A 24658-nucleotide genomic window follows, 5' to 3' on the forward strand; every position below is an offset into this window, starting at 1 on the left:
TCATTTAATAAAAACATTGATAGTTTTATTTTAAATTTTTAAATTTTCCTTTTTTTTTTTTCTTTTTCTTTTTGCCTCCCTCCCCCACAGTGTCCAACTTATTTTCTCTTCTCCCCGTCTCCTATTAATAGTCTTCTTCAGAATAACCTGAGGTGTGCCAGTTACAGGATCAACACACGCATACAGAATCACTCACACACACAGACAGAGAGAGCAGCACTCCAGGCAGCCTTTGCTAAACCACTCAAAGAAAGGGAGGTGTAAGAGGGGACAATCTAAAAACAAGAGGAGGGAGACAAGCCCTTTAGTGCAGAAAGAAAGGAGTGTATCTGTCACAGAAAGTCAAAACCGCACTGGACTTCTCTCCTTGGATTGTGAGCAACCTTAACGCAGAGCAACGGCCGTAACAGAGGCCAGGTCGGGTCATATCGGGCTAGCTGAACCACAGAAAGCACTAATTAAAGCAAAACATCCCCTTAAAAGGGGATTTTGAATAAGTTACAGCATATGTACAAGAAGGTATGATATAGATCTTTGAATCTAAAATGTCAGTTTGGTGTCAATTCCTTTCCAATGTCTGAAGAACACAGGTTCGGTGTCACGAGCCACTAGTTTACCGATTAACCTGTATTTTTACAAGAAAAAAAATCAATAAGATATGAGCTGAGAGGGAAAAGACCCAGGTGCTAGCAAAACAATGGGATTTCCATCAAAGTTACATGCCTATCTTTAAAGTCAGTTAGATCTTTCCACAATGGTTAACTCTGACAACAGAAATATTTATAAAACAATTCCACTAACTAGCCAATAGGACTAAAGAGAACAAATGGTACAGACATGAATTCCGGACCACTAACTGGTCATCAGATCTTACAAGTGAAAAATACTCCTAACTCAAACAGGTTCACCTACAGCTACGAATTAAGGGAACTAATGTCAGCCAAGTGCTTCTTTGAAGAGCTCTGATATGTTCACAAGTACTCAAGTTTTTTAAATAAGGAAAACAAAATTCAGAACTATACAGCATTAAAAATAAAATAAAACTCCCTGCAAGTAACTGGAAAAGTTTTAAGATTGCTCACAATGCAAACAAAAAGGAGAACAAAACTAAACGAGAAAAACATGCATGACCCCTTACCCCCTCCCTCATGAGTCCAACATGTCCACCCCCTCTCGCCAGGACAGTGAAGATACTAAGCTTAACATACGTTTTTTTTTTTTCTTTTTTGTCATTTTCTCCACTCCCTTGTCTCAAGCGAGGTTGTGCGAGAACACGGATGGACACTTCTTAAAAATGTCTGTCAGGTTATTCCGATGAGGTGAGTGTAGGGCAACGCTGGCATGTGTGGGGGTAGGGTGGCAGGGGAGGGGGAGGGATGGAGAGAGAAGCTAGTCAGCAGTGTTTTCGAAGGCGAACAACTTAAAGGGGCAGTACCCTCTTATCAGACCTACGTGGTGGGCCAGGGTCATTGTAATGCTAGGAGGACCTTTCAGTACCACGATTTATCTGGAGTGTTTTATGGTGGTGTTGGAGGCTGTTGGGATTCACCCTGCCACTCCACTACAACACTTGGCTGCAGCTAGTCCATGAGGGTTGTAACCCAGGGCAGCTGCAAACAAGGTTACCAGGGGAATGTGTGCATCCTGGGGTCTTTGGGCTCCCTACCCCCACCACCCCGCTTTGAAGATTTCGGAGGAAGAGGAGTAACAGCAGACAAGACAAGGGGCACAGTCTTGCCTCGACCCCCTGAGCTTTGGCAAGGATCACAGACAATCATGTCTTCGGCAAAGAACGGTCCGAGAAGCCCAGAGAGAGGGAAGGATGGATAAAATCACCTCTTCTGCGTGCCTCTCAGAAGGTTCTTGCTTACTCAGTAGTATTTACCAAAGCATCGTGGTTCTAAAAGGTGAAAGGAGGGGGTTTTTATATATATATTTTTTCTCTCTCTCCTCTAAACAGGCCTAGAAACTAGAAGGAACCTACACTTTTCCTAGTGTTAAAAAAAGTAGGCCTAGATGTTAGTAATTTTGCCCCAATCCGTTTCCTCAGAAAGCTGCCCAGGACTTGGGTAGGGGCGAGAGATGAAGCATCAGCCATATTGTTGATGGAACGGAGCATAAAATAAAAAAAAAAAAAAAAAAAAACAATGCTAGTGATCTCGATATCTTCCAACGCATCCCACTCCAGCGCGGGCCTGGTGGGGCTGCTGCCGGGTGGGTGGAAATAAATATTTTGAGTGCAGCGGAGCGGAGTGCGTTGCCGAGACCGCGGACATCGAGCGCAAGAGATGTCAGAGTGAGCTGCCTAGTTCTGTCTCCAATGTTCAAGTTCACTGGATCCAGACTAAGAGTGCAAAGCTTACTGGGGACAGCGCTGGGGTCAAATGTACTAGATCAACTAATAATAATAACACTACACTATGAAGTCAGTATTGTGGGGGAATCTAGAATACGGTGTGAGAGACAAACTTGTGTGGGGGGCGTGTGCACGTAACGTGCGTGAACAGGAACCCCCCCTCCCCCAATTCCTTCTGAAAACAAATGGGAAAGAAAAAAAAACAAAGAAAAAAAGAGACGGGGATAGTTTGGTTACGCCTATAGCGGTTTAAACGGAAGGCCCTTCTTGTTAAACTTGGATTGGTTTTAAAAGTGTACTGTCTCTTTAGGTTTTCAACAGGGGGGTGCCTCTTCCTCTGGCCGGCCTGCTTTACCCGGACTTGGCACCCACCAGTGCCATCAGCCCGTCAGTGCTCATGCTCTTGGGCCTCTCCAGGGGGAAGCCCAGGGCGCGGCTCCAGATCAGCTGGGACAGGACGCCCAGCGCGCGGGACACTCCGAACAGCACCGTGTAGTAGTTCATCTCCGTCATCCCGTAGTACTGCAGCGGGGAGAGAGAGAGAGAGAGAGAGTGAGAGGAAGCAGTAGAAAGGTAGAATGGACACTATCTTCGACACATCCCTCTGGAGAAATTAAAAATAATTCAGATAAACATGGGGGGGGTTTTGTGAAGCCCTATTACAGTGAGCTATTTTTACATCTGTCCTGTAGAATAACATTGAGATTAAAGGTAAGCTGCAAAGACAAAAAAAAAATTGTATAGTATAAATTGTGGTAGTGGTTAAGCAGAGTGAAAGGTTTTTTGTTTTTATAAATCGTAAGCCTGAATTTTCATGGGACTCCAACTGATGTATTCAAAGATCAAATATGATCCACCTCATCTCAGTGGAAAGGTAGGCGGTCCTTCTCCTATCCCACCTCCTCAAAAGTACAAGTCTCCCGCACTGACCTGCAGCAGCACCCCACTGTGGGCGTCAACGTTGGGCCAGGGGTTCTTGGCCTTGCCCTGCTCCAGCAGCACGTTGGGCACGATCTTGTACAGCTGGGCCACCAGCTTGAACATGGGGTCGCTGGGCAGGTGCTTCAGAGCAAACTCGCGCTGGCAGGTGTACCGCGGGTCCGTCTTCCTCAGCACCGCGTGGCCGTATCCTGGGACCACCTGGGAGAGGGAGCACAGCAATCAAGTAGATGCAAGTATTCAAGCACTAGACTAGATCTGGACTGCATGTATCTGGGGGGAAAGTGTGTACTGCATATCCAGAAAGTAAATTCTATTTAAGTCTACCAATAATCATCCAATGGTTCCCTCTGAATCTGGGATCTCCAGCCCTGAACCCCGAGAGACTCCTTTGTATCGTTCAAACAGAGCTCTGAAGCACTTGGCGATTTGGTTAGTGTCCCTAAGGTGTCTGAGCCCGTCCCTGTGTCAGTCTCAGGATGGTGACTCTAGGCGGCAGGCGCAGTACAGGCCCCCCATCCCAAGTGCGTCAACCCCCCCAGCACTCTCACCCGGCCAGATTTGAGGGTGTTCCAGATGTAGTCTCTCATCTTCTCATCCGACACCTCACCGCCCAGCTCCTTCTGCAGCTGGGTCAGCCACACCAGCACCTCCTGCAGGACACAGAGGGGAAGTGCAGTGTCAGCACAACTACACACCCTACAGACACATTAGTGTCTGCTCAGTGTTTTTGCTCATTAGACATGTAAGGATTTTATATATATATATATATATATATATATATAAACACTTCAGGTAATACAGGGGCCTGCCATATTAAAATGAGGAGCCAATGTGTATGCAAATGTAGCCGGTGTAGCTGGCTCCCCAACACTGACCTGGTTGGCAAGTCCATGGAGAGGCCCTGCCAGCCCGTTCATGGCGGCGCTGAAGGAGAGGTAGGGGTCCGACAGGGCGCTGCCCACCAGGTGGCTAGTGTGGGCACTCACGTTGCCCCCTTCGTGGTCACTGGTCAGAGAGAAGACGCACAGGACAGCGCGGTTAGACAGTGGAGAAAATGAGGATTAACAAATTTGAAAAGGATTTATTTTGACAAATCTGCCAGCTGCTGCCCATCAGCTATGACCTGATTCAGGGCATTTCACACTTGTTACCTCACAAAGACTTCTGCTCTGTAAGACTATAGCTCTTATGCATAAGCTTCATGGAATTTATGAATGGCCCACATTAAAATCAAATGGCAAGGGAGTTCAGTTAATGATCAGTTTCCTGCCTGCATTAATTTGGACTGATCCATGTACATAACAAATGTATTAATCTTCCATACTTTGTGCCTTTTCACCTGGCACCTTCTCTCTCCACTAGGGGGCAGTAATCTCACGAATATTCACATCAGGTCAGGAAGAGTGGCGTGAAATGACACTGACAGGCAGGGAGAGACGCAGCCCCTCTGATTTCAGGGTGTCCCGATCAGGGCCATAAAGAGTAGGGAGCAAGGCTGATCCATATGACAGACAGCACAGGAAGACAGCAGATCCCTATTGCGGGTCAGACTATGAGGATGTTGGCGGCCATCTTGCTGGGGCTCAGTGTTCTACAGCAGTTGGGCAGGGAATGATTTAATAAGCAACCTTGTGCACAGCACTAGAAAGCATGTTAGATTTAGCACGTGTTCAAAAGGGTCTACGAGAAACTGGCCCCTCTGTTCCACTGCAGTCTTTCATTAGATGGCATTTCTAGCAGCTGGCATCCCTGAATCCATAAATCAGTACTATACATATTTTGGAATCTCCCCTTCCAAACTACCCCTTACGAAGAGAGTTTAGGGAACATTACCATCAAGTCAATTCTGTCCAGTATATAGCCCCATTATCTCATTACACAGATTGGTTCCATCTTCTAACAATTTGCAATGCTTAATTACATGATTATCTAAGTAACTGAGGGTAGCTGCTTAAAATAAAGGGCCATTACTGTCAGTCAGGAGTCTGGCTGTGCTCTTGTGTCCCAGTGAGAAGAAATGAGACGTTTCCGTGAGAGACACTGATGTACCTTTGCAGTCGCCACATCTTTGGAGAGCATTAGAAGACAAGCAGACAGGAACTGATCCTGCACCACACTGGTGAAATGAGGGAGCCTCAACCCCAATGATTAACCCTCTTAGTTCCCTGGCAAATCCCACCCTGCTGAGTAATGCACGATGCTGTGCTGACCTGTGGATGGTGAGGTAGAGCCGCATGAGCTCGGTGAACTGCGCCTCGCTGTAGCCCAGCATGTTGGTGAAGTTGTGGGACCAGTCGAGGCCGGAGTCTATGGCGCCGATGCTGCTGCCCTCACGGTACAGGTTGCGGTAGATCTTGGCCGCCACACAGGGCAGCTTGGCGATCAGATCCATCGAATCCTCATAGACGAACTGGGAGACGGGGAGAGAGGGTGGGAGTGAGTTGGGGCTAAAACACGTCAGATTACCCCAGACATGCAGAGTGCAGGGCCACGAGACCACATTCACATATTCGAATGCATCTGCCTGCAATGACAAGTGCGAAGCAATTTAAACCCATCCAAAGCAGAGCTACCCTGTTTCTGTTCCAGATCACTGCAGGGTGGCAGGAGTGTGTGTTGTGTCAAGATTCCCATTGATTTGGCAACTGCTGGCAGCAAACTCAACCAAGGTCACTGCCACAATCTCCTCCCCTCCTCCCCGGACTGAATCATCATGCCAGGAAATCTGCAATCTGCATTTCTTTTGGACACCCACTGCTTCCTAGTAAAATCAGAGCGAAAAGGATTCCATCTCATCAGGTCAGAAGTCAGATTCCTGTCACAGCCATGACTGTGCCTTATCGGGTCAGCCAAGTCTCCATGTGGCTTTGTGTTGTCTGTATGGCAGAGATAAGCAGTAATGGCCCCCTTATCCCAGCTGAGTCAAGGCTACAGGCTGATTGTATGTGGGACTAAATGGGAACTGTATTGCAGAGGATTCCTGACAGCCAGCTTCACCTTTAACTTTGATTCTAGGCCAGTATGATGCAAGCCCAGCGCAAAGCGTTTAAACTCTCACAGCACCTTTCTGTTGTGTCCGGGCAGCACAAGTTAGGATTTTTTGTGAGATACAATACAAATAAACGTATTTGCCAGCTGTGAAAGTTAACTGGATTCTAGTTAACTAGAATCCAAAATAGTGAGAATAAATGTATTGAGTGACACGGCTGCTGTTCGAAAGGAAACAGGAAGAACACTACAGCCCTCCAAGGGTGGAGTCTGACACCCCTGCTCTGGCCCTTCAGATTGGCTGGCACTGCAGCTAGCAGGGAGAGATGCCACACTCTGGCCTCACCTCCCAGTACTTGGCCTTGTTAACACCCTCGGAGTAGGCCCGGGCGAAGGAGCTCTCGCTGTTGAGGGCGGTGATGGCGGCGCTGAACTGGGACATGGGGTGCAGGTTGGTGGGGAAGTTGTCCAGCATGGTGACCACGTGGGAGGGCAGTGCGGCTCTCTTGGCCCATTCTTTAGACACCCAGCTGACCTGCGCAGGAGAAACAGGGAATGGGAACAGCATTGACACATGAAACTCAATTAGAAGTGAGTGTTAATGTTTAAAAAAAAAAAAAAAAAAAGGTAATTGGCACTGGCATTTTGGCATGATCTTTTTGAAAGATGAATCGTTTTCTTTCAACATGTATAGATTTAATTTGGCTATGTACCTACATTTTAAACAATGGAGAAAATTAAGGGGTAACATTCCAAGTGCTTTGCAGTTTCATTAATCATGCTTCAAAACAAAGTCTGAACAGATTTGTAACAATCTGTACAGATTTGCCGAATGTTGGCATTATTCAAATTTAGCACAATGTTCCTTTTTAAAATATACCCATGGAAAGAAAGGCTAAACAAAGTAGCCCCTGACAATTTAAAAAGCACTCATGAGCATAATTTGCATTTCCCCTTTTAATTGCTTTAAAAGCATCCCACACCTTCTCTGCATAATGTGCTGAATTTAAGTACTCACAATGAATTCTTTTTTTCTTTGTAAGTGTAGCATAATGTGCATTGTTTACCACTATCAAAGAGACAAAACAGAACTGTCCCCACCACTGGTCTCTCACTGTTAAGACTGGTCTCTTCGCATAATTATATAGGCCTAGGTTTTGAGCAGCAGGACAGGTCAGTATTGTGCCCAATTACCTACAGGTTTCGGAGCACAGTGGGTAATTGAGCACGCAAAACACTGTTACCTTCCCCAGGTGAGCCGGGTTCATGCTTAATCTGGCTAACGAGATTTATGGTGCCTTCCTGGGTGCTCAGATTAGACCTTATCTCCAGACAGCCTTGCGTTTCAGTCCTGAGACAAAGCTAAATAAGTCCAGTGCAAGTAAAAGTTTAAACCTGGATAGTGGCTTTAAAAACTTTCCCCATCAAGTCCTTTTCACACATGCTAGTGTCGCTATTGAGATAGAGGCAGGGGGGAATTTAAGATGCAAGATCGCATTTTTCTTCTTGAAACAGATGTCACACAGTCAAGATTGCACAAGAGCCCATGTGTAAAACCATCTTGAGTGTCTCTCACATGACCCCTACCACACCCTCAATGTCCAGTTGTGAAAGAGTTGTAAAGGGCTGCTGTCCAGTAGTCTGTACTGTGGTCTGCACGGTAGCGAGAGTGCGTACCCGACCCACTGGACACTGTGCCGTAACCTGGGTATGGTCAACCACCATGGAGGTGATGTTAAAGGTGAAGTCTCTTACCTGCTCCTGTGTGGGCACCTGTCCAGTGACAAGCAGCCAGAACAGCCCCTCTGGCAATGGCTCCTCACCACCTGGAGCTTTGGGAAGCAATTGCTGGCATTCTGGGATGCTGTAGCCACGGAAACGGATTCCCTAGGGAGAGAATAGTACAGACATCTATGGCTCTATTGTAGTAGGTCAGTGGGTGCAGTGAAATTGTAGTCTGCAGGCCATATGGGAACCGCACACTGTGCCAATGACCTCAGACAGTCCCGTGACTGTCAGCAGGACGGCTGGGAGATAAGGACCCACACTGCCTTGTGTGCAGCCCTATTTAATGTACACTCACGTTAGATTTTTCACACACGTACTGTTGTTGGGTAAACCCTGTGTGAGCTTGAGCATTAAACCTCTATATTCACTGCAGACATTCGGGGAAAGATTAGGCATAGAAATTAAGTGTGGATTTTAGTTCACAAGCTACAGTACACTTGTCTTCCCCATTCCAGTTAAATTATACACTATAAAGACTATAATAATTTTAAGGGGAATGAAGCAAAACAAAAATAAAAACAAGTAGCCGCTGTTTAAGTGGAGACACTTTTCAAAAGCATTAAGCCTTGGAGGGTACCTAGTACTAAACCTTCAGATCAATTGGTAAATTAACAAGGGTAAGAGTCTGGAGCAGAAGCAGAAACAGACTTCTCGAAAGGCCAGCATCTTCTGGTGTCCATTCCAGCTGAGCTCTTAACAAGATCAAAAGTTGATTGTGGACTTAACCAGAGTGAATGACTTCTGCCGTGGCTGTGGGGGGGCACTCACCTCATCGGGGTCCAGTACAGAGGTCTCATACACCAGCCCCTTCATTCCTCGCATACCTCCGTATACCTACAGGAGAACACAGAACAGGATATCAATACATTCTCCTTACTGAGCCGATCATAAACTCCATCTTCGGCCCTCTCTCTGCTCTATTTTATTTTACTTACTTTATTTACTCTAAACAGTATCTATATTCCTGTCCAAGACATTGTGTTTGTTGTATCCATCACTCAATCTAATGACGGAACTGGAGTTGTATAGAACTATTCTGCTTGAGCAAACCATGAGTAAAGCAGGCACTCATCAGATCCTCTGTGAATTAAACCCCTGCTCCTTCATGTTTAATTGGCAAAGCAATAGCTTGATTTAATATTCTACTCTCTGCTACTGCCTCTCAAGGTGTGCGCTTCGTTGCACAAAATAGGGGCTAAAAATAGACCAGGTTTTATTCTGCAAGACAACTGGTCTCTAAAATGTTTGTGATGAGAACATGCTGCCACATGCCAAGTAAAATATTCAACAACTACGCACAGACAACACACTGAACATGAGCAAAAAAACAGACCCCACATCTGCTGCCAACACTAAACTCTGTACCAAGCTACCATGTGCAGAGCGGTTTGTGCCTGCTCAGTTGTATGCCTGGTCTTGTGTCCATTCTCACACATATGGTACTTCAACAGCACCAGGCAGAGTGGTTTTATACCTTTCTTTTGGTATTCTTACTTAGTATGCATAATAGCATTTCACAGAATCTCCTAACAAGAGCTGTACTAAAGTCTTAACGAGGCTGTCCTGCAAGCCATCGGGCACCTGAGCAGAGATCGTCAGCACTGCAGTGTTAAAGCGTCCATTCTCCATGACACTCGAATGAGAGCGCTCTGTGGCTCTGGTGTGGATGAGCAGCTGGTTTCTCTGCGCTGCATCAGTGTTTAGACTGCAAGCTGCTCTCAGAAACTCACAACACACAGTCCTGTAGGCAGGAGGCATCTAAAGGGACCTATAAGACCTCTCTGCTTGAGAAACTGAAGAGTCAGATAGGAGGGACAACACTCTACAGTTGTCCCTCTCCATCCGACTCTGTTACACTCTGCATCCTTGCTGTCTGCATCTCTCTATCGTCCTCATGATCTCATTGGGATGCAAACAGCCAGGATGGGTTAATGATCAACTGTGTCCTGCTGTGAGGAGATTAGACGATGTATGCTTTACGTGCGTGCATGCGTGCGTGCGTATGTGTGTGTGCGTGCGTGCGTGTGTGTCAGGGTGCCTGGCATGTGTGTGCAACAGGTTTCAGTGACTCAGCTATAACAGTGATCGCCCCTCAGTGTACAAACTCTAAAGTACAGTCACCTTGCAGTGTTGGAAGGGCTAAGAAGGGCCCCTGAACAAGCAGGAAATCAGTCTAATATTAACCACACCCAGTGTGTGAACTAGGCTTACATCTCTGTCTGCACGAGCCTCCTCAAACACCCTCTAATATCGCACTGTGAGGCAGCAGCAGCCAACCAACACTGTGAGGATGACTGATCCCCTTGCCTCAACAGCACAGCACTCCTGTGCCAACAGCGGCACTCTGCTGCGGAGTAGTTTGGTTGTCACTCACCATGTCCACTGTGACCTGGCCGATAGTGGTTTTGCCATACTGCTGCTTGAAGGACTTGATGCGACTCTGTTCTTGGGGGATGAGATCCGATAGGACATCCTTCAGGTTCTGTGGGACAAAAAGCATGTCACTGTCACCTACAGTAACCACAAAAGACCAGGTAAAGCCAATGGACCCTGGTGAAGATTTTTCCATGGTAGGGGTCTCCATCTCTGGTCATGCAGACCTGAAGTTTGTTTGTTCCAAGGCAAGCAAGATCTTAATGACAAATGAAGCAAAAGTTTGTTTAATCAAATTGACACTTTGCCATTGCCTGACTGGTGGCTCACCAGGACCAGCTTCGGAGATCACCCTTCAATGTGAAATACATATAAATCCATTCATCCAGCTTTTAAACTTAAGAGCTCCCCCAGCCAAAAATTAAAAATTCCATTCTGTTCTTGTTTTCTGAACTCTCAGTAACTTTTGGTACCAAAAGGAGATGGCAACATTTCAAGAACCATTCAATAGCAGTTCAGTCTATGCTGCTTCAGAACACTTTACACAAAAGCCAGCAACCTGTCAAACCTGAAATGGATTCACCAATAAGTGCTGGGCAGCCTACATGGAGTACAAGTCTGGAATGATATGATAGTGTCAAACTGTGCATCAAAGGGCCTTGCAAACAAGACCAGAGTCACCGAAACATCCGAAAAGTCTGAAAAAATCCATTGTTTTCAGTTAACTTCTGATGCGACTACTTTTTATCTTGGTAAAAAAATAATCCTAAAAAAATGACATACTGATCAAGAGTCAGCAATAAATAGAAGATTAGGAGCGGCAACAAAAATAAGCTCATTATTGATTGCATGCAATTACTGCCAAGTGGAAAATCACCTAAAGATCAGCGACTCTTGTGCCGTATGCATCTGTAAAGAGTGTTCTCTTGGATTAGTCGGAGATCCCAAATTTAATGATCAAATGTTGTCCCTAGCTCTTTAGATGGGTTGAGTATGCAAGAACCGATGATTGCAGTCAGAGGGAGGGACCTCATTGAAATTCTGCTTCAGTCCAAGATGGACAGCAAAAGGGAGGGAGGTGGGTATTGGTTTCACTTACCGTCGATGAACTCGCGTTTCTAGCCGCAACCAGGATGCAAGCTGCATTCTAAAAGACAAGAAGGAAAAGGGTGATGAAGTGCTGAGCACGTATTGGCCACAAAGAAGGAAGTTGAAAGTTCAAGGGCTTAAATAAGAGATTTTATTTCAACTATGGTGGCTTTTTAACTGCTTTTAGCTCTTGCATAAAAAGTAGCTGTGAGTCACTTACATTGTGAAACTGTACAGGTCAAGTCAAACGTAATGCAAGTGATTTATACAAGGTCTAGTGAAGGAAAGGTTTTAGGTTCAATCAGGTCCTTTAAAACTTCAGTTGGATGGTAAAGCAGGAGACACTTGGGTTGCCCAAGGAGCAGGTATAGGCAGCCCAGGTAAAATCTTACCGATACCTCCAGTGTATGACAGCTGTGGCTACTGCTCTGTACCAGTTGGCATGACTAGAGCTATATGAAATTAGCATTGCAGAAAACAAGGACAGAATTACAGAATGCAGGGCAAAAAAAAAAAATGGAAATCAGGCACTCAAACATTAGTTTAAGGAAGGTCAGTTTAAAGAACATATGCCTGTGTGTGTGTGTGTGTGTATGTATATATATATAATATATATATATATATATATATATATATATATATATATATATATATATATATATATATATATACACATACATACATACACACACACACACACACACCAGCCATAAGATTATGACCACCTGCCTAATATCGTGTAGGTCGTGTGCTGTGGTATCTGGCACCAAGACATTAGCAGCAGATCCTTTAAGACCTGTAAGTTGCGAGGATGGATCGGACTTGTTTGCCCAGCACATCCCACAGATGCTCGATTGGATTGAGATCTGGGGAATTTGGAGGCCAAGTCAACACCTTGAACTCATGATTCATCAGACCAGGCCACCTTCTTCCATTGCTCCGTGGTCCAGTTCTGATACTCACGTGCCCATTGTAGGCGCTTTCAGCAGTGGACAGGGGTAAACATGGGCACCCTGACTGGTCTGCAGCTACGCAGCCCCATACGCAACAAACTGCGACGCACTGTGTGTTCTGACACCTTTCTATCAGAACCAGTATTCACTTTTTCAGCAATTTGAGCTACAGTAGCTCGTCTGTTGGACCGGACCACACGGGCCAGTCTTCGCTCCCCATCAATGAGCCTTGGCCACCCATGACCCTGTCGCCGGTTCACCGCTTTTCCTTCCTTGGACCACTTTTGATAGATACTGACCACTGCAGACCGGGAACAGCCCACAAGAGCTGCAGTTTTGGAGATGCTCTGACCCAGTCTTCTAGCCATCACAATCTGGCCCTTGTCAAAGTCGCTCAGATCCTTACGCTGCCCATTTTTCCTGCTTCTAACATATCAACTTTGAGGACAAAATGTTCACTTGCTGCCTAATATATCCCACCCACTGACAGGTGCCATGATAACAAGATTATCAGTGTTATTCACTTCACCGGTCAGTGGTCATAATGTTATGGCTGATCGGTGTATATATACACTCACAAGTTGAATGTCTGTTGAAAAATTGTGATGGGACATTGAAAACAATTGGTATGTATGCATTTAATAATACTATTATTATTACTACTATGTATCCAAGGTGACGAACATAATTCATTAATAATTTAAGCAAAATTAAATAAATTAGTTAGAAACAAACTTTTTTTTGCGTGGCTGCATCTCGGCAGGTGGCGAGGAGGGCAGCGGCGCACCGAAGACACTGGCTGTATTCGAAACTGCATACTACACGTACTGCATACCAACATGTCAGTAATTTAGAAATGTTGGTATGTAGTAGTGTTAGCATGCAGTTTTGAATACAGCCAGTGCACCTGTCCCTCTTCTTTCCAGGCTTCTTGTTAGAATTTTTGTCTGCTCATTCTGTACAGACTGTGGGTACAGAACTAGTTTTTAATTTGTTTCTTGGTAAACCACATCGCGACTTCTACATCATGTGAAAAGCTGTTTGGGCTTTAATTGGGCATTTAAAATCCTGCTCTGTGGGGAAATGAGGTCCATCTGCTCATATATTAAATGTTTCTCCATTTCCCACAGTTGGGTGCTTGAACGTCAAAAACTCCAACTGGGGTTGCTTACAGGTTTCAGGGGAGCAGGCTACATCAGAAAGGATGCTAGGGGACCTCTTTCTTTGGTCATCATAGATGGGGGGGGGGGGAGGTGGAAGAGAGACAAGAGTCACAGATAAAAGCTACAACAGACTCTAGGGCAAGCACTGGCAAGCACATCAAGCAGAGACATTCGGCATCAGTGCAAGAACCACTTGAGACCAACAAACTATGGTTATTTTTAAACCTGGCTTGGCAGAGCTAGTTTAATATTGCCCCCCTCACATAACTATAAACACTACACCAAGTGAGGGGGTGGGGGAAATCTTGATTCCAGAGGACATACCAGGCAAGGAATGTATGTGCAGTGCAACTGACAGGGAATAGAAATCTACCCATGCATAGCAGGTTCATCCATTTTAGGGTTTAAGAGCTGTATGGACCCATATTATGGATGGAACAGCACAAGCAATACAGTCCAAACACCCTGTCCCTGGTGTGCACTTACATCATAACCACATGCCCGTAAGGTAAAGGGATCTAACGGCTAGACGATACATGTGGTAACTCGGGTCTCTCTGGTAAGAGAGAAGTGTTTTATAACGGGGAAGAAGGAAGTTGATGACAAGAAGTGGATGAAAAGCACCAAAACCAGAATAACCACTGCAGGGTTTGCCACAGGGATGGATGCATCAGTCGCAAGATAAGACTGTAGCTAGATCTGAATGGGATAGAGGATCAGTCAGGCTGGGTGGGTGGTGCATGATGCTGTTAAGGGCTTGAAGGCTTGGGAACTGCACTATTGGGGAGTTGCATAGATCAAGTACAGGATTAATAATAATTAAAAAAAGAACTCCCAGTTTGTGTTTTATGGCTAAGGAAGTGACAGGAATGGAGCATTTCCTGCACTGTGAATGTCAAGTACACCTACACCGCTTGATAAAGAGGAGATCCATCAATGTGTCGCATCCCTAGCCGCATCTGCAGTGCTGCTGCGCGTCACAGCGTCCAACGGGGCTGGGGCTGGGTGACTCACTGTCATACTGAAGATGATGCCTGTTGGCCTACAGAAGTGCTGTGTAGCATTTGCCTGCAGGATTGACAAGTCGCACACGCCTCTGCATACCGAGCAGGATGAGTCAGAAGCCAATTACTCAAGCAGAAACAGTGGGAGGGGGCCTCACACTAGTGGCAATGGAAAAGTTATCCCTAAGTCAACTGCATTGCTCTTTTTAGATACATTTTAGAATTCATAATAAGGGGGGTGATTGTTTTTTTTAAACTAAGGACAATCTGGATCACGTAGGATGGCCCAGGTGGAGACTGTAAAACAGCAGGCTCGGTCTGGTCTTCTGAAGTTTGCTGCTATAAAACATGTTCACTAAACTTGCTAATAACAGGAAATGTTTAACTTCAGTTTTCTGAAAAAAAAAAAAAAAAAAAAAAAAAAAAAAAAAGCAGAAGCACTTTTTGTCTGCATCCTCAAACTACAGTTCCACCTACATCAAGTGGTTTCCTTCCATGTTGATTTAATTCTATGCGATTACTATATTACAAATCAAAATATGCCCTTAATTGGAGACTTTATTGGAAAAGGCTTGCATAACTCTGAGGGAAAGTGTTACGCTGGCTGTGAATGGATGGTTGGAGTAAGAGCACACCACCCAGACAGCCCTCACAGAAACAAATCAATAACCTGTAGCTATACCCGAGCGATCTAAAGAAAACCAGTAGTTAGATTTCAAAAACTGCCCACGACTTCTACACATTGTGCAATATCAGATTTGCACCTGAGGAGGGGAGAAGAAGAAAGACAGAAATTCCTCTTAACACCACAAAGTTTGAACTGGTGTGGCTGCCTATGAGCCGAACAAGCATACCTTATTGTAAAGCCTAGGTACAAAGGAGATTATCACAGCATGCATTCCTATGTAACCTGTAGCAATAAAGTGTGAAAGCTATCCACCGGTTTAGTTTAGGTTTTGAAAGCTTCTCATAAGGGAACATTCAAATATCCAGGCCCTGATGCTGGAATTGATCAAACCGTAACACGACAGAACTCGGACCTTCCTGAATAACAATCCAAACCCCACACTGTAGTTTAGAAATGCGTTGTTTTCAATTGGAAGAATATAGAAATATGCTGTGGATAAAGCACCATCATACCACCATGAATACTATTGATCAGAACAAGTAAGGGCACCGATATTAGAGTTTATGATTGAGGATTGAAAAGTTGGGTCTACTCTTCATTATTGTATATTCCTTCCATCCTCTCCACCTGTCCACAGAGCTGGGATCAATCTGGTTTAACCATGTCCGTTTCTTAGAAATAAAACCAGTGCAATCTTGATGAAGTAGATTTCTTTCTTGTAGTGCATGCATTTGAGTAATGTGATATCTCCGCTGCTCATGTGAAGAGAGTGGGGTTGCGATACATCAACAAACAAAAAAACTAGAACAATGACTAACCAGGGTGACTACAGCCCTGAGCAAGGACAGCATTCATTTCACTAAAGTGCACCTTTCTCAGACAAAGCATTTAGTTCCTGCAGGTGAGTTCAGTTGCTAGTTTTGAGTAACAGAGAAGGTGATGCCATACAATGCCCAGCACTGTGTTAGACAGATGATACAGAAGCAGCTGGGGTCAGAACCGACAGTTCAAAGCAACCAGAGCTCTCTTAGTATTCTAAGAAAGGAAAGCCTTTAAATCAGCAGTTTACCTACTGGAGAGGTGATGCAGTACAGCATTTTAAACAGGCTTTACTGCTATAGTGCAATCCTAGTTTTCCAAGGAGGATCACAGTTCTGCCCTAATCTGCATGACTAAATTGACATGACCAGTAGCGATGGCCTGCTGGGTAAAAGGGCCAAAAACATAATATAAATAACAGACACTGCTATCAATATACCAGGGGTAGTCAATAGGCAGAACGCGGGCCAAATCTGGACTGCCAGACACTTTTGAATGGACTGCGAGAATAATTTAAATTAACTTATTATCATGATTGTTTATATATTTATTTAATTTTTTAATTGTTATGGAGGTTTGTTGTACTCGGTGCTTGTTATTGTGTGGAACCTAGTAGCAGCCCTTCCTGGTTATTAGACAATAGGATGTTACATACAAATATGGGATGTCCTATATAGGAGGTTTGTTTTCCTGATTTATATTAATAAAACAGCTGAACTGCAGATAGTTTGATGTGTGGACACCTAGAAACTTCTACATCAGTGGTGGAAACCACTTATATCCAATGAAGACGCATATTTCTAGCAGGTGCACAAATAGAAAACTGCATCCTCACCCGTTACAATTACAGAGCTCCACCGAAATAGATCTCCATAATTGACAAGCACCAGAAACCGCGTTTAGTTTGCATGTATAATCTTGGTTGATATGCGATTTTATGCTGGTGATATGAGTTTGTGAAGCAAAGATATGTTTGAGTCCAAATCTGCCCGACTTCATGGATTTCAGGGAGATTTTGAGCCAAGTTTTTCAACTTCGAAATGACTCCAAATTGCTCATTTCAGGTCTTCAATTTTCAAAATCTTCTTTGCCCTCATTTTGCAACATTAATTTTGAACAGTGGACAGTGAAAAAGGGAAGTGGTAAAAACTTGAATCTAGTAACATGCGAAATACTTGAAAGTTATTAAATCTATATGCCCACAAGAATCTATTATTCTTTTATCATTTATTTAAATGTTTTATTTTTGTACTATATGAAAGGAGTGTACTAAATATGAGCAACATGGTATATTACTAATTCACAGAATTGTGTGTTGGAAAGGGGCATTTGGAGGTGTGATTTCCCTCCTCCCCTCTGGAGTCTGGACCTTGACCAAGAAATTTGGACCCAGACAAAAAATAATTGACTACCCCTGCAATATACTAAAGGATTGCTATGTAGTGCTTATGATACAAATCGGTACAGACTCCAATTAAACATGCAGAAGAAATCACTATTCATCAATTCCCTACAGGAACTCCAGTCCAAAGCCACAGCTAGCACGGTGTGCTCTCTGCAGAGAACTCAAACAAAGGCGAGTGGGGCAGCCTGCTCAAAAAGGCGATCAGTATGCATCTTGTCCGAGCAGGCCAGGTTGCCCATTTGAAATCTGCGATGCCCATCCCCTAATAGGGCAGTGCACTCCTGCCATCAACCTCGTTTTTTCCATGCAGATGTAATCCAGAGACAAATCCTAGATCCTGTGTACAGATAATGAATAACCTTCCGCATCCCCTCCCCTTCAACAGGAAGATTAATTTGTGACTGATTATGGAAGAGCAGCAGGCGGACTAGTGTTCTGCAAAACCAGCAGATGCGTTTATATCCACAAAAGAGTCTGGATGCTGTCCAGGGAGTAACTCTCCAGCTGGCCAAGGCGGTCACTAAACACCTAGGATGCACATAGGGGGCTAGACCTAGAGGACAGTCTGCAGAAACCCCACAGTCAGACTCCAGACAGAGTGGCTTTCTAACACTCCCGCTGCTCGTGTATTTCCGATCTGTAATGGATACGAATGCAGAACACTCACTGAAAACTCCTGGGGGCACATTCAACACAGGCAAGTTACTGATGATCTGGTTTAATCGATGACTTTGGAAAGGCAAATACGACATTTAAAAATCAATTACCATTGGAACGAAGCAGTAGCAAGGTATTAGGAAGAGAATGGGGTTTCCGTAAGTATTGTCCCAACCCACACATGCACGCTTACACACAATCAGCTCAGGATTCCCATCAGGCTGTGCAGGAGGCTTTCAACACTCCAAACCCACACACTATAAGACACTTTCATACTATGCAGGATCATTGGGCAACTCGTAACACCTTGACAAGCTTTCTCTGGAGCGATCTATGCAGTCGAACAAGGTCATCACAGAGCAGGCTTCGGCAGACACTCAGTTTGCATTGAAATTAGCTTTTCAAAGTGAGAGGGAGAGAGCGAGAGGGGAAGTTTGCCTGTCCAATCATGAACTTGCACAAGACAGAGAACCCCCCCCCTCTGCAACCAGTGCTACCTTTGTAACAGCTGCTTTTGGAGAGGCTGTTGAAGTGTGGACAGCAGGTGCCATATTAGCACACTGGTAAGTGTGGAGTGGCTAAACCAGTTAGGGTTTGAGTCTCTACAGATGGAACAGACAGAACTGCCATCTCCAATCTCCACCTGCTCAAGGGCTTTTCAAGCAACAAAACCGAAGAATATGGAATAGGACTCGCAGGCTCTTCTGCAGAATTGGTAATAATAATAATAATATTGGCAATTGGTAAAGAGGACCACTAGTCTAGTGTGAGTAAACCAGACGAGCATGGTCACACCATAAGTCAAAACGGAAGATCATGAAAATCTTTTGACCAAATGGAAAGTTAGATAACATACTGAAGAAAATAAATGTTTCTGTCCCTGGAATACTGAAAAGGTAAGAAAGACTAATCTCAAGGACGAATAAGGAAAAGCACCCTCCCAATCAGTACGTTTACACAAAGCGCTTTCAGAAAACTAATTCTTAACACGTCTGTTTTCTTTATAAACATTAATTGATCTGAATGTGTATAGATTTTCAACTGTATACACTGAATTAAGTTTTGGGAAACTGTAGGGTATCTGTGCATGCCAGTTAAGTATAATTTGGAACAGATTGCTATTCTGTACTGCTCTATTCAGATTTCCCATATGCAACCAATCAGTCTTAATCACACACCTTACTCCAATGTTACTGTATTACCAGTTTGTTCTGCATACATTTTTCTGAAGCTTACTTTAAAGCACAAATGTACAAATGACCACTAATATAAACTGCAAATTACATAAACAAAAACTATAATGTGCTTTGCATTATGTTATTTTAAAGCCAAGCCCGCATACAGGAGTAAAGGGGCAAAGTGTGTGCAGTATGCTCCAAATATGCAGCCCACGTAGCAGTAGATGTGGTGTAAGCACAGAGCTGCCCCATATGGGCATTGTGTACACTGCACCATGACAGAACTGTACTTTTCCATTCTACAAGGTCAAAAAAAAAAAAAAAAAGTACAATGAGTTCATTTGAAGGGATTCTCAGGTAACCAAGTCTAATTTGCACAAGAGCTCCTGAACAATGACTGGCAGCACAGATACATAATGTTCCTACAGACATTAATTCATAGCCTTCTCTCAGCAATAACCATTCCTGTCTGGGCTTCTCCACACAGATCACAAGAAAACATCAGCCCATCATGCAACTCATTGCAGAGGGAATTCAAAGGGGAATAAAATGCTGGTGGACAAGAACCGACTGCCTACAAGTAGGAGAAACCGGTGGAGAGGTCTCATCTCCCAGGACAGAGCTCAATAAATCCACCTCCACCATCACTTCTCCGATCCCTAGAGACCCGTGCCACTCTATACTAGGGACATGCATTTCTCTCCTGTCTACCTGGCTTTAAAGCTGTGATCAGCAGCCATTATCAGTACTAGTTAAAGCATTGCAGATAATTAAAAATGTAATACCTAGTTTCGCTTCTGGGATTCAACAAGGGTGTTTACAGGAAACAAAAAAAATAAAAATATACATATATACACACACAATTAGTTATAGCTTGAGAGAATGAGAGAGAACAGGACAGTTGTGCCCCTCCCAAGAAGGAGACTGAACCCCTGAAGTTAAGATGCATACACAATTAAATGGAGTGACCTTAATTTTAAAATAATCACAATAAATATGTTGATCCAAAGGAAAATTCCTTCCCTGCTTCAGCAACCACAGTGACTCACGAGAGACTTCCCAATATTCTATTAACAAGACGAGCCTCGTCCCCACCCCTGTATTTCAATCCTTCACGAAATTGTGATCAAAGGCAGCAGGTGGGGTGAAGATCCAGTAATATACTAGACTAAAGTGATACAATACACTCACCTAAAGGATTATTAGGAACACCATACTAATACTGTGTTTGACCCCCTTTCGCCTTCAGAACTGCCTTAATTCTACGTGGCATTGATTCAACAAGGTGCTGAAAGCATTCTTTAGAAATGTTGGCCCATATTGATAGGATAGCATCTTGCAGTTGATGGAGATTTGTGGGATGCACATCCAGGGCACGAAGCTCCCGTTCCACCACATCCCAAAGATGCTCTATTGGGTTGAGATCTGGTGACTGTGGGGGCCAGTTTAGTACAGCGAACTCATTGTCATGTTCAAGAAACCAATTTGAAATGATTGGACCTTTGTGACATGGTGCATTATCCTGCTGGAAGTAGCCATCAGAGGATGGGTACATGGTGGTCATAAAGGGATGGACATGGTCAGAAACAATGCTCAGGTAGGCCGTGGCATTTAAACGATGCCCAATTGGCACTAAGGGGCCTAAAGTGTGCCAAGAAAACATCCCCCACACCATTACACCACCACCACCAGCCTGCACAGTGGTAACAAGGCATGATGGATCCATGTTCTCATTCTGTTTACGCCAAATTCTGACTCTACCATCTGAATGTCTCAACAGAAATCGAGACTCATCAGACCAGGCAACATTTTTCCAGTCTTCAACTGTCCAATTTTGGTGAGCTTGTGCAAATTGTAGCCTCTTTTTCCTATTTGTAGTGGAGATGAGTGGTACCCGGTGGGGTCTTCTGCTGTTGTAGCCCATCCGCCTCAAGGTTGTACGTGTTGTGGCTTCACAAATGCTTTGCTGCATACCTCGGTTGTAACGAGTGGTTATTTCAGTCAAAGTTGCTCTTCTATCAGCTTGAATCAGTCGGCCCATTCTCCTCTGACCTCTAGCATCAACAAGGCATTTTCGCCCACAGGACTGCCGCATACCGGATGTTTTTCCCTTTTCACACCATTCTTTGTAAACCCTAGAAATGGTTGTGCGTGAAAATCCCAGTAACTGAGCAGATTGTGAAATACTCAGACCGGCCCGTCTGGCACCAACAACCATGCCACGCTCAAAATTGCTTAAATCACCTTTCTTTCCCATTCAGACATTCAGTTTGGAGTTCAGGAGATTGTCTTGACCAGGACCACACCCCTAAATGCATTGAAGCAACTGCCATGTGATTGGTTGGTTGGTTAGATAATTGCATTAATGAGAAATTTGACAGGTGTTCCTAATAATCCTTTAGGTGAGTGTATAACCAGGTTAGACCAAGTTATGATTTGTAGAAATGTAACAATTTCAGAGGCAGCAGCTCTATAAATCGGGGCTATAACGAACCTAAGCAGTAGACAATGAGAATGCTCGCAAAGAGTAATGAATCCACTATAACAGAAGTGAATAACTCTGAACCTCGCCTTCCTTTGCACTGTGGGAGGCTAATTCAGTCAAGTAGCATGTTTTTGTGTTAGATTAATTACTTTATGAATCTTGATGCTGAAGGTCAGTTCGATAAGGAGGAGATATGATTTTGAAATGGATTAGAATTGAAGAGCCACCTTGAAGTCAGACTGGCACTAAAACGCTTACATTTCTCCTGCACAGAGGAAGATCATTAACACAGCCATTACCACAGTCCAGTCACATTTACTAAAGGTGCATTTTTGTTTGCCTTAACCAATGGGTGAATGTGTAAGACGTGCCTGGATTCTTAGTCATAGTTATAGTATGCATAGAAACTATGCCAGGATACTCATTCCAACCTGATCCAAAGCATTTACATACACGAGTAAGAGCCAGTGTGAGAGAACAGGGTTTCTTCCAAATCCATCCAGTGCCATCTACCCGAAACTTATGTTAAAAAAAAGCATCCTGTGGAAACAATATTGAATGTCATAGATCATTAGTCTAAGTTACTGGCTGAATTCTTAATTTTCTGTAATGAAACCAGACAGAGCATATCAGTGTTAGAGGGCCATGTCTTCAGGGAAAAGAAACCTGACCTTGTGACAAGCTGCTGAAGGTTCATAGTCACGGTTCTTTTAGGCAGAACTATACTATTGCAATGGGTTAGATGTTAGAGTGAGCTTATCCTCCAAATCATTGCATTTTTACAGACTAGAGGTCACTGGCAATGTATTTTACATCCCTTATGATGCCAAACATTACATAAAGCAATCAATTCATAAAACAGCCAAGGCAACCTGGTTATCAGTCAAGTGATCTATCAAGTCTCTCAAATGTAACATACTGTCAAATAAACTCAAATAGCAGCAGGACTTCTATGCTTGACATAACTAAATATCATTCAAATATTAAACGTGTACCGAGAGAGCTTCAGCATAGGTTTAAATGCATGCATAAACAGGCATGTCATATATAAAAATCTTCTCTTTGGCAATTTGCCGTTTCTAAAATGCAATGGTTTTCTGGCACATTGGGAGTGTCAGTATAAATCACCACAAGGCTTTGATTTATTAGAAAAGAGTCACAACAGCCCATGATTTAAATAACCACCACAGTATATCTAAGATTTGCATGCACATCAAGGTTAACTTTAAAAAGAGATCCTAACCATTCTAAGGTTAAATGATCGTTCAATACGTCGTGCTTCAGATTATTATTTTTACAAAGACGAAATTTGAGTCATTATGTGTAAGGGCAGTCATTCAAACAGGCGGACCTGTGATTCGCCACCATGGAGACGAGCTGCCAGAAATAACACATGGAAAGCCGCCCTTCAGATAAGGAGCCATTGATCCGACCTCCACTACAACAAAGCGGGGTCAACTGTCACAGACGAGGCCGGTTCGGGCCCGACTGACGCAAGCTAAAAAACCCGTACGAATTAACTCCTGAAACTGAAAGCACTTTTGTCGATTAACCGATGGTCTGGATTGAGTGTTTTACAATACCCTGTCACGTGAAACCACGACTTTTAAATTATTCAAGCATGTGGTCTTAGTGAAAAGTGAAATACGACATACTGGCAATTTTGTTTAGAGGATACATATGAAATACGGGGTCAATTAAAATCACGAATCCAGCAAAAATGAACGCCTTGTGAAGTGTAGGCTTGTGTGTGAAGGTTATAGACGGAATGGGGGTAAGAGGGATTAAACACATCGAGTTCAAAAAGACGAAGGAGATGGAATAAACTAATGATTTGGAAGTTGGAGGTCAAGTGACCGAATTTCCCCAAATACGAAAACCACAGAAAACGAATTTGACAGATTAAATACATTTCATTGAAAAGCATTACCAAAAAATACTGTAAAATATCTCCTGTGGCTAATCTGAAAAAAAAATCTCCCGCCGATTTATAAATACGTTATAATTCTTTTAAGCATGATAAAGATATATTCTGGTTAAACTGGTAATTTCGGCCACAACAAGCTGTAATTGGAGTCAGGATAGACTAGCAGTAACGCTCCTGTCATCCCGCCGGGCCCTTCGCCGCCAGCATCCGTCATTCCCACTCCCTTAAAACACGCCTGACGCCGCTTCACTGGAACAATCATGCAGGACAATAAACTCGCCCAGCATCTGTCACTGGGATCCCACGGAGGAATTACGGATAGAGAATAAGCCGGTATCTACACGCAAGGCCTAGTGGTACGAAGTATTGTTGAGACATGCCCAGAGCGGATTCGTGTTTTTAAAAAAAATACCCACAACTCTGAGGGGGAAAGAATAAAAGGGTTTCCATGTGCGGTCTTCTCCCCCGTCTCTTACCTTCGAGTTCAGGAGCCTTGGCGCTAGCCTGCTGACAGTCAGGAAGGACATGGTGTCTGTATGGGATGGTGATTTTCTTTAATTATTAAGCTGCCGGTGCACCACGGAGCTCGTTGAAGGTGCCCCTCCTGTTTCGATCGCACTAGTGAAGGTTGAAAAAGGACTTGCGGCCGAAGGAAGACGCAGCTCGGATTGGACGGGCCCTGACGCGCTAATGGAGAGAAGGGGTCCCATTTGCCTGTCCATGCTACCGAGGACAGCGATTGGCTGCAGCCGCCGGCAACCTGCCAGCTGATTGGCCGGCGGGAATGGTGACGCTACTCAGTGGCTAGCTTTCGGAGCTGTCCGCCTATCTGCCTGAATTAAAAGTCCCATATACGTGAATTGTGTGTTTGCACAATTGTATTAAAACTGTTATGATTTGTTT

At 44.1% G+C, this 24658-nt stretch overlaps 1 protein-coding gene across 1 annotated transcript; it reads right to left on the reverse strand.

Moving 5' to 3' along the window:
• Window positions 1-24435, reverse strand: cs (citrate synthase). Its single transcript, XM_066708243.1, has 11 exons — window positions 24232-24435; window positions 11547-11594; window positions 10449-10556; window positions 8843-8908; window positions 8042-8173; window positions 6633-6821; window positions 5509-5708; window positions 4174-4303; window positions 3847-3948; window positions 3287-3496; window positions 1-2878 (listed from the first exon to the last, which is right to left on the reverse strand). The coding sequence occupies exons 1-11, from the start codon at window positions 24280-24282 to the stop codon at window positions 2708-2710; spliced, it is 1407 nt and encodes a 468-aa protein (XP_066564340.1). The 5' UTR covers window positions 24283-24435; the 3' UTR covers window positions 1-2707.
• Between the last annotated feature and the right edge of the window lie 223 nt (window positions 24436-24658).

The sequence above is a fragment of the Amia ocellicauda genome, chromosome 7, assembly GCF_036373705.1.
Source record: "Amia ocellicauda isolate fAmiCal2 chromosome 7, fAmiCal2.hap1, whole genome shotgun sequence".
Classification (NCBI taxonomy): Eukaryota; Metazoa; Chordata; class Actinopteri; order Amiiformes; family Amiidae; genus Amia; species Amia ocellicauda.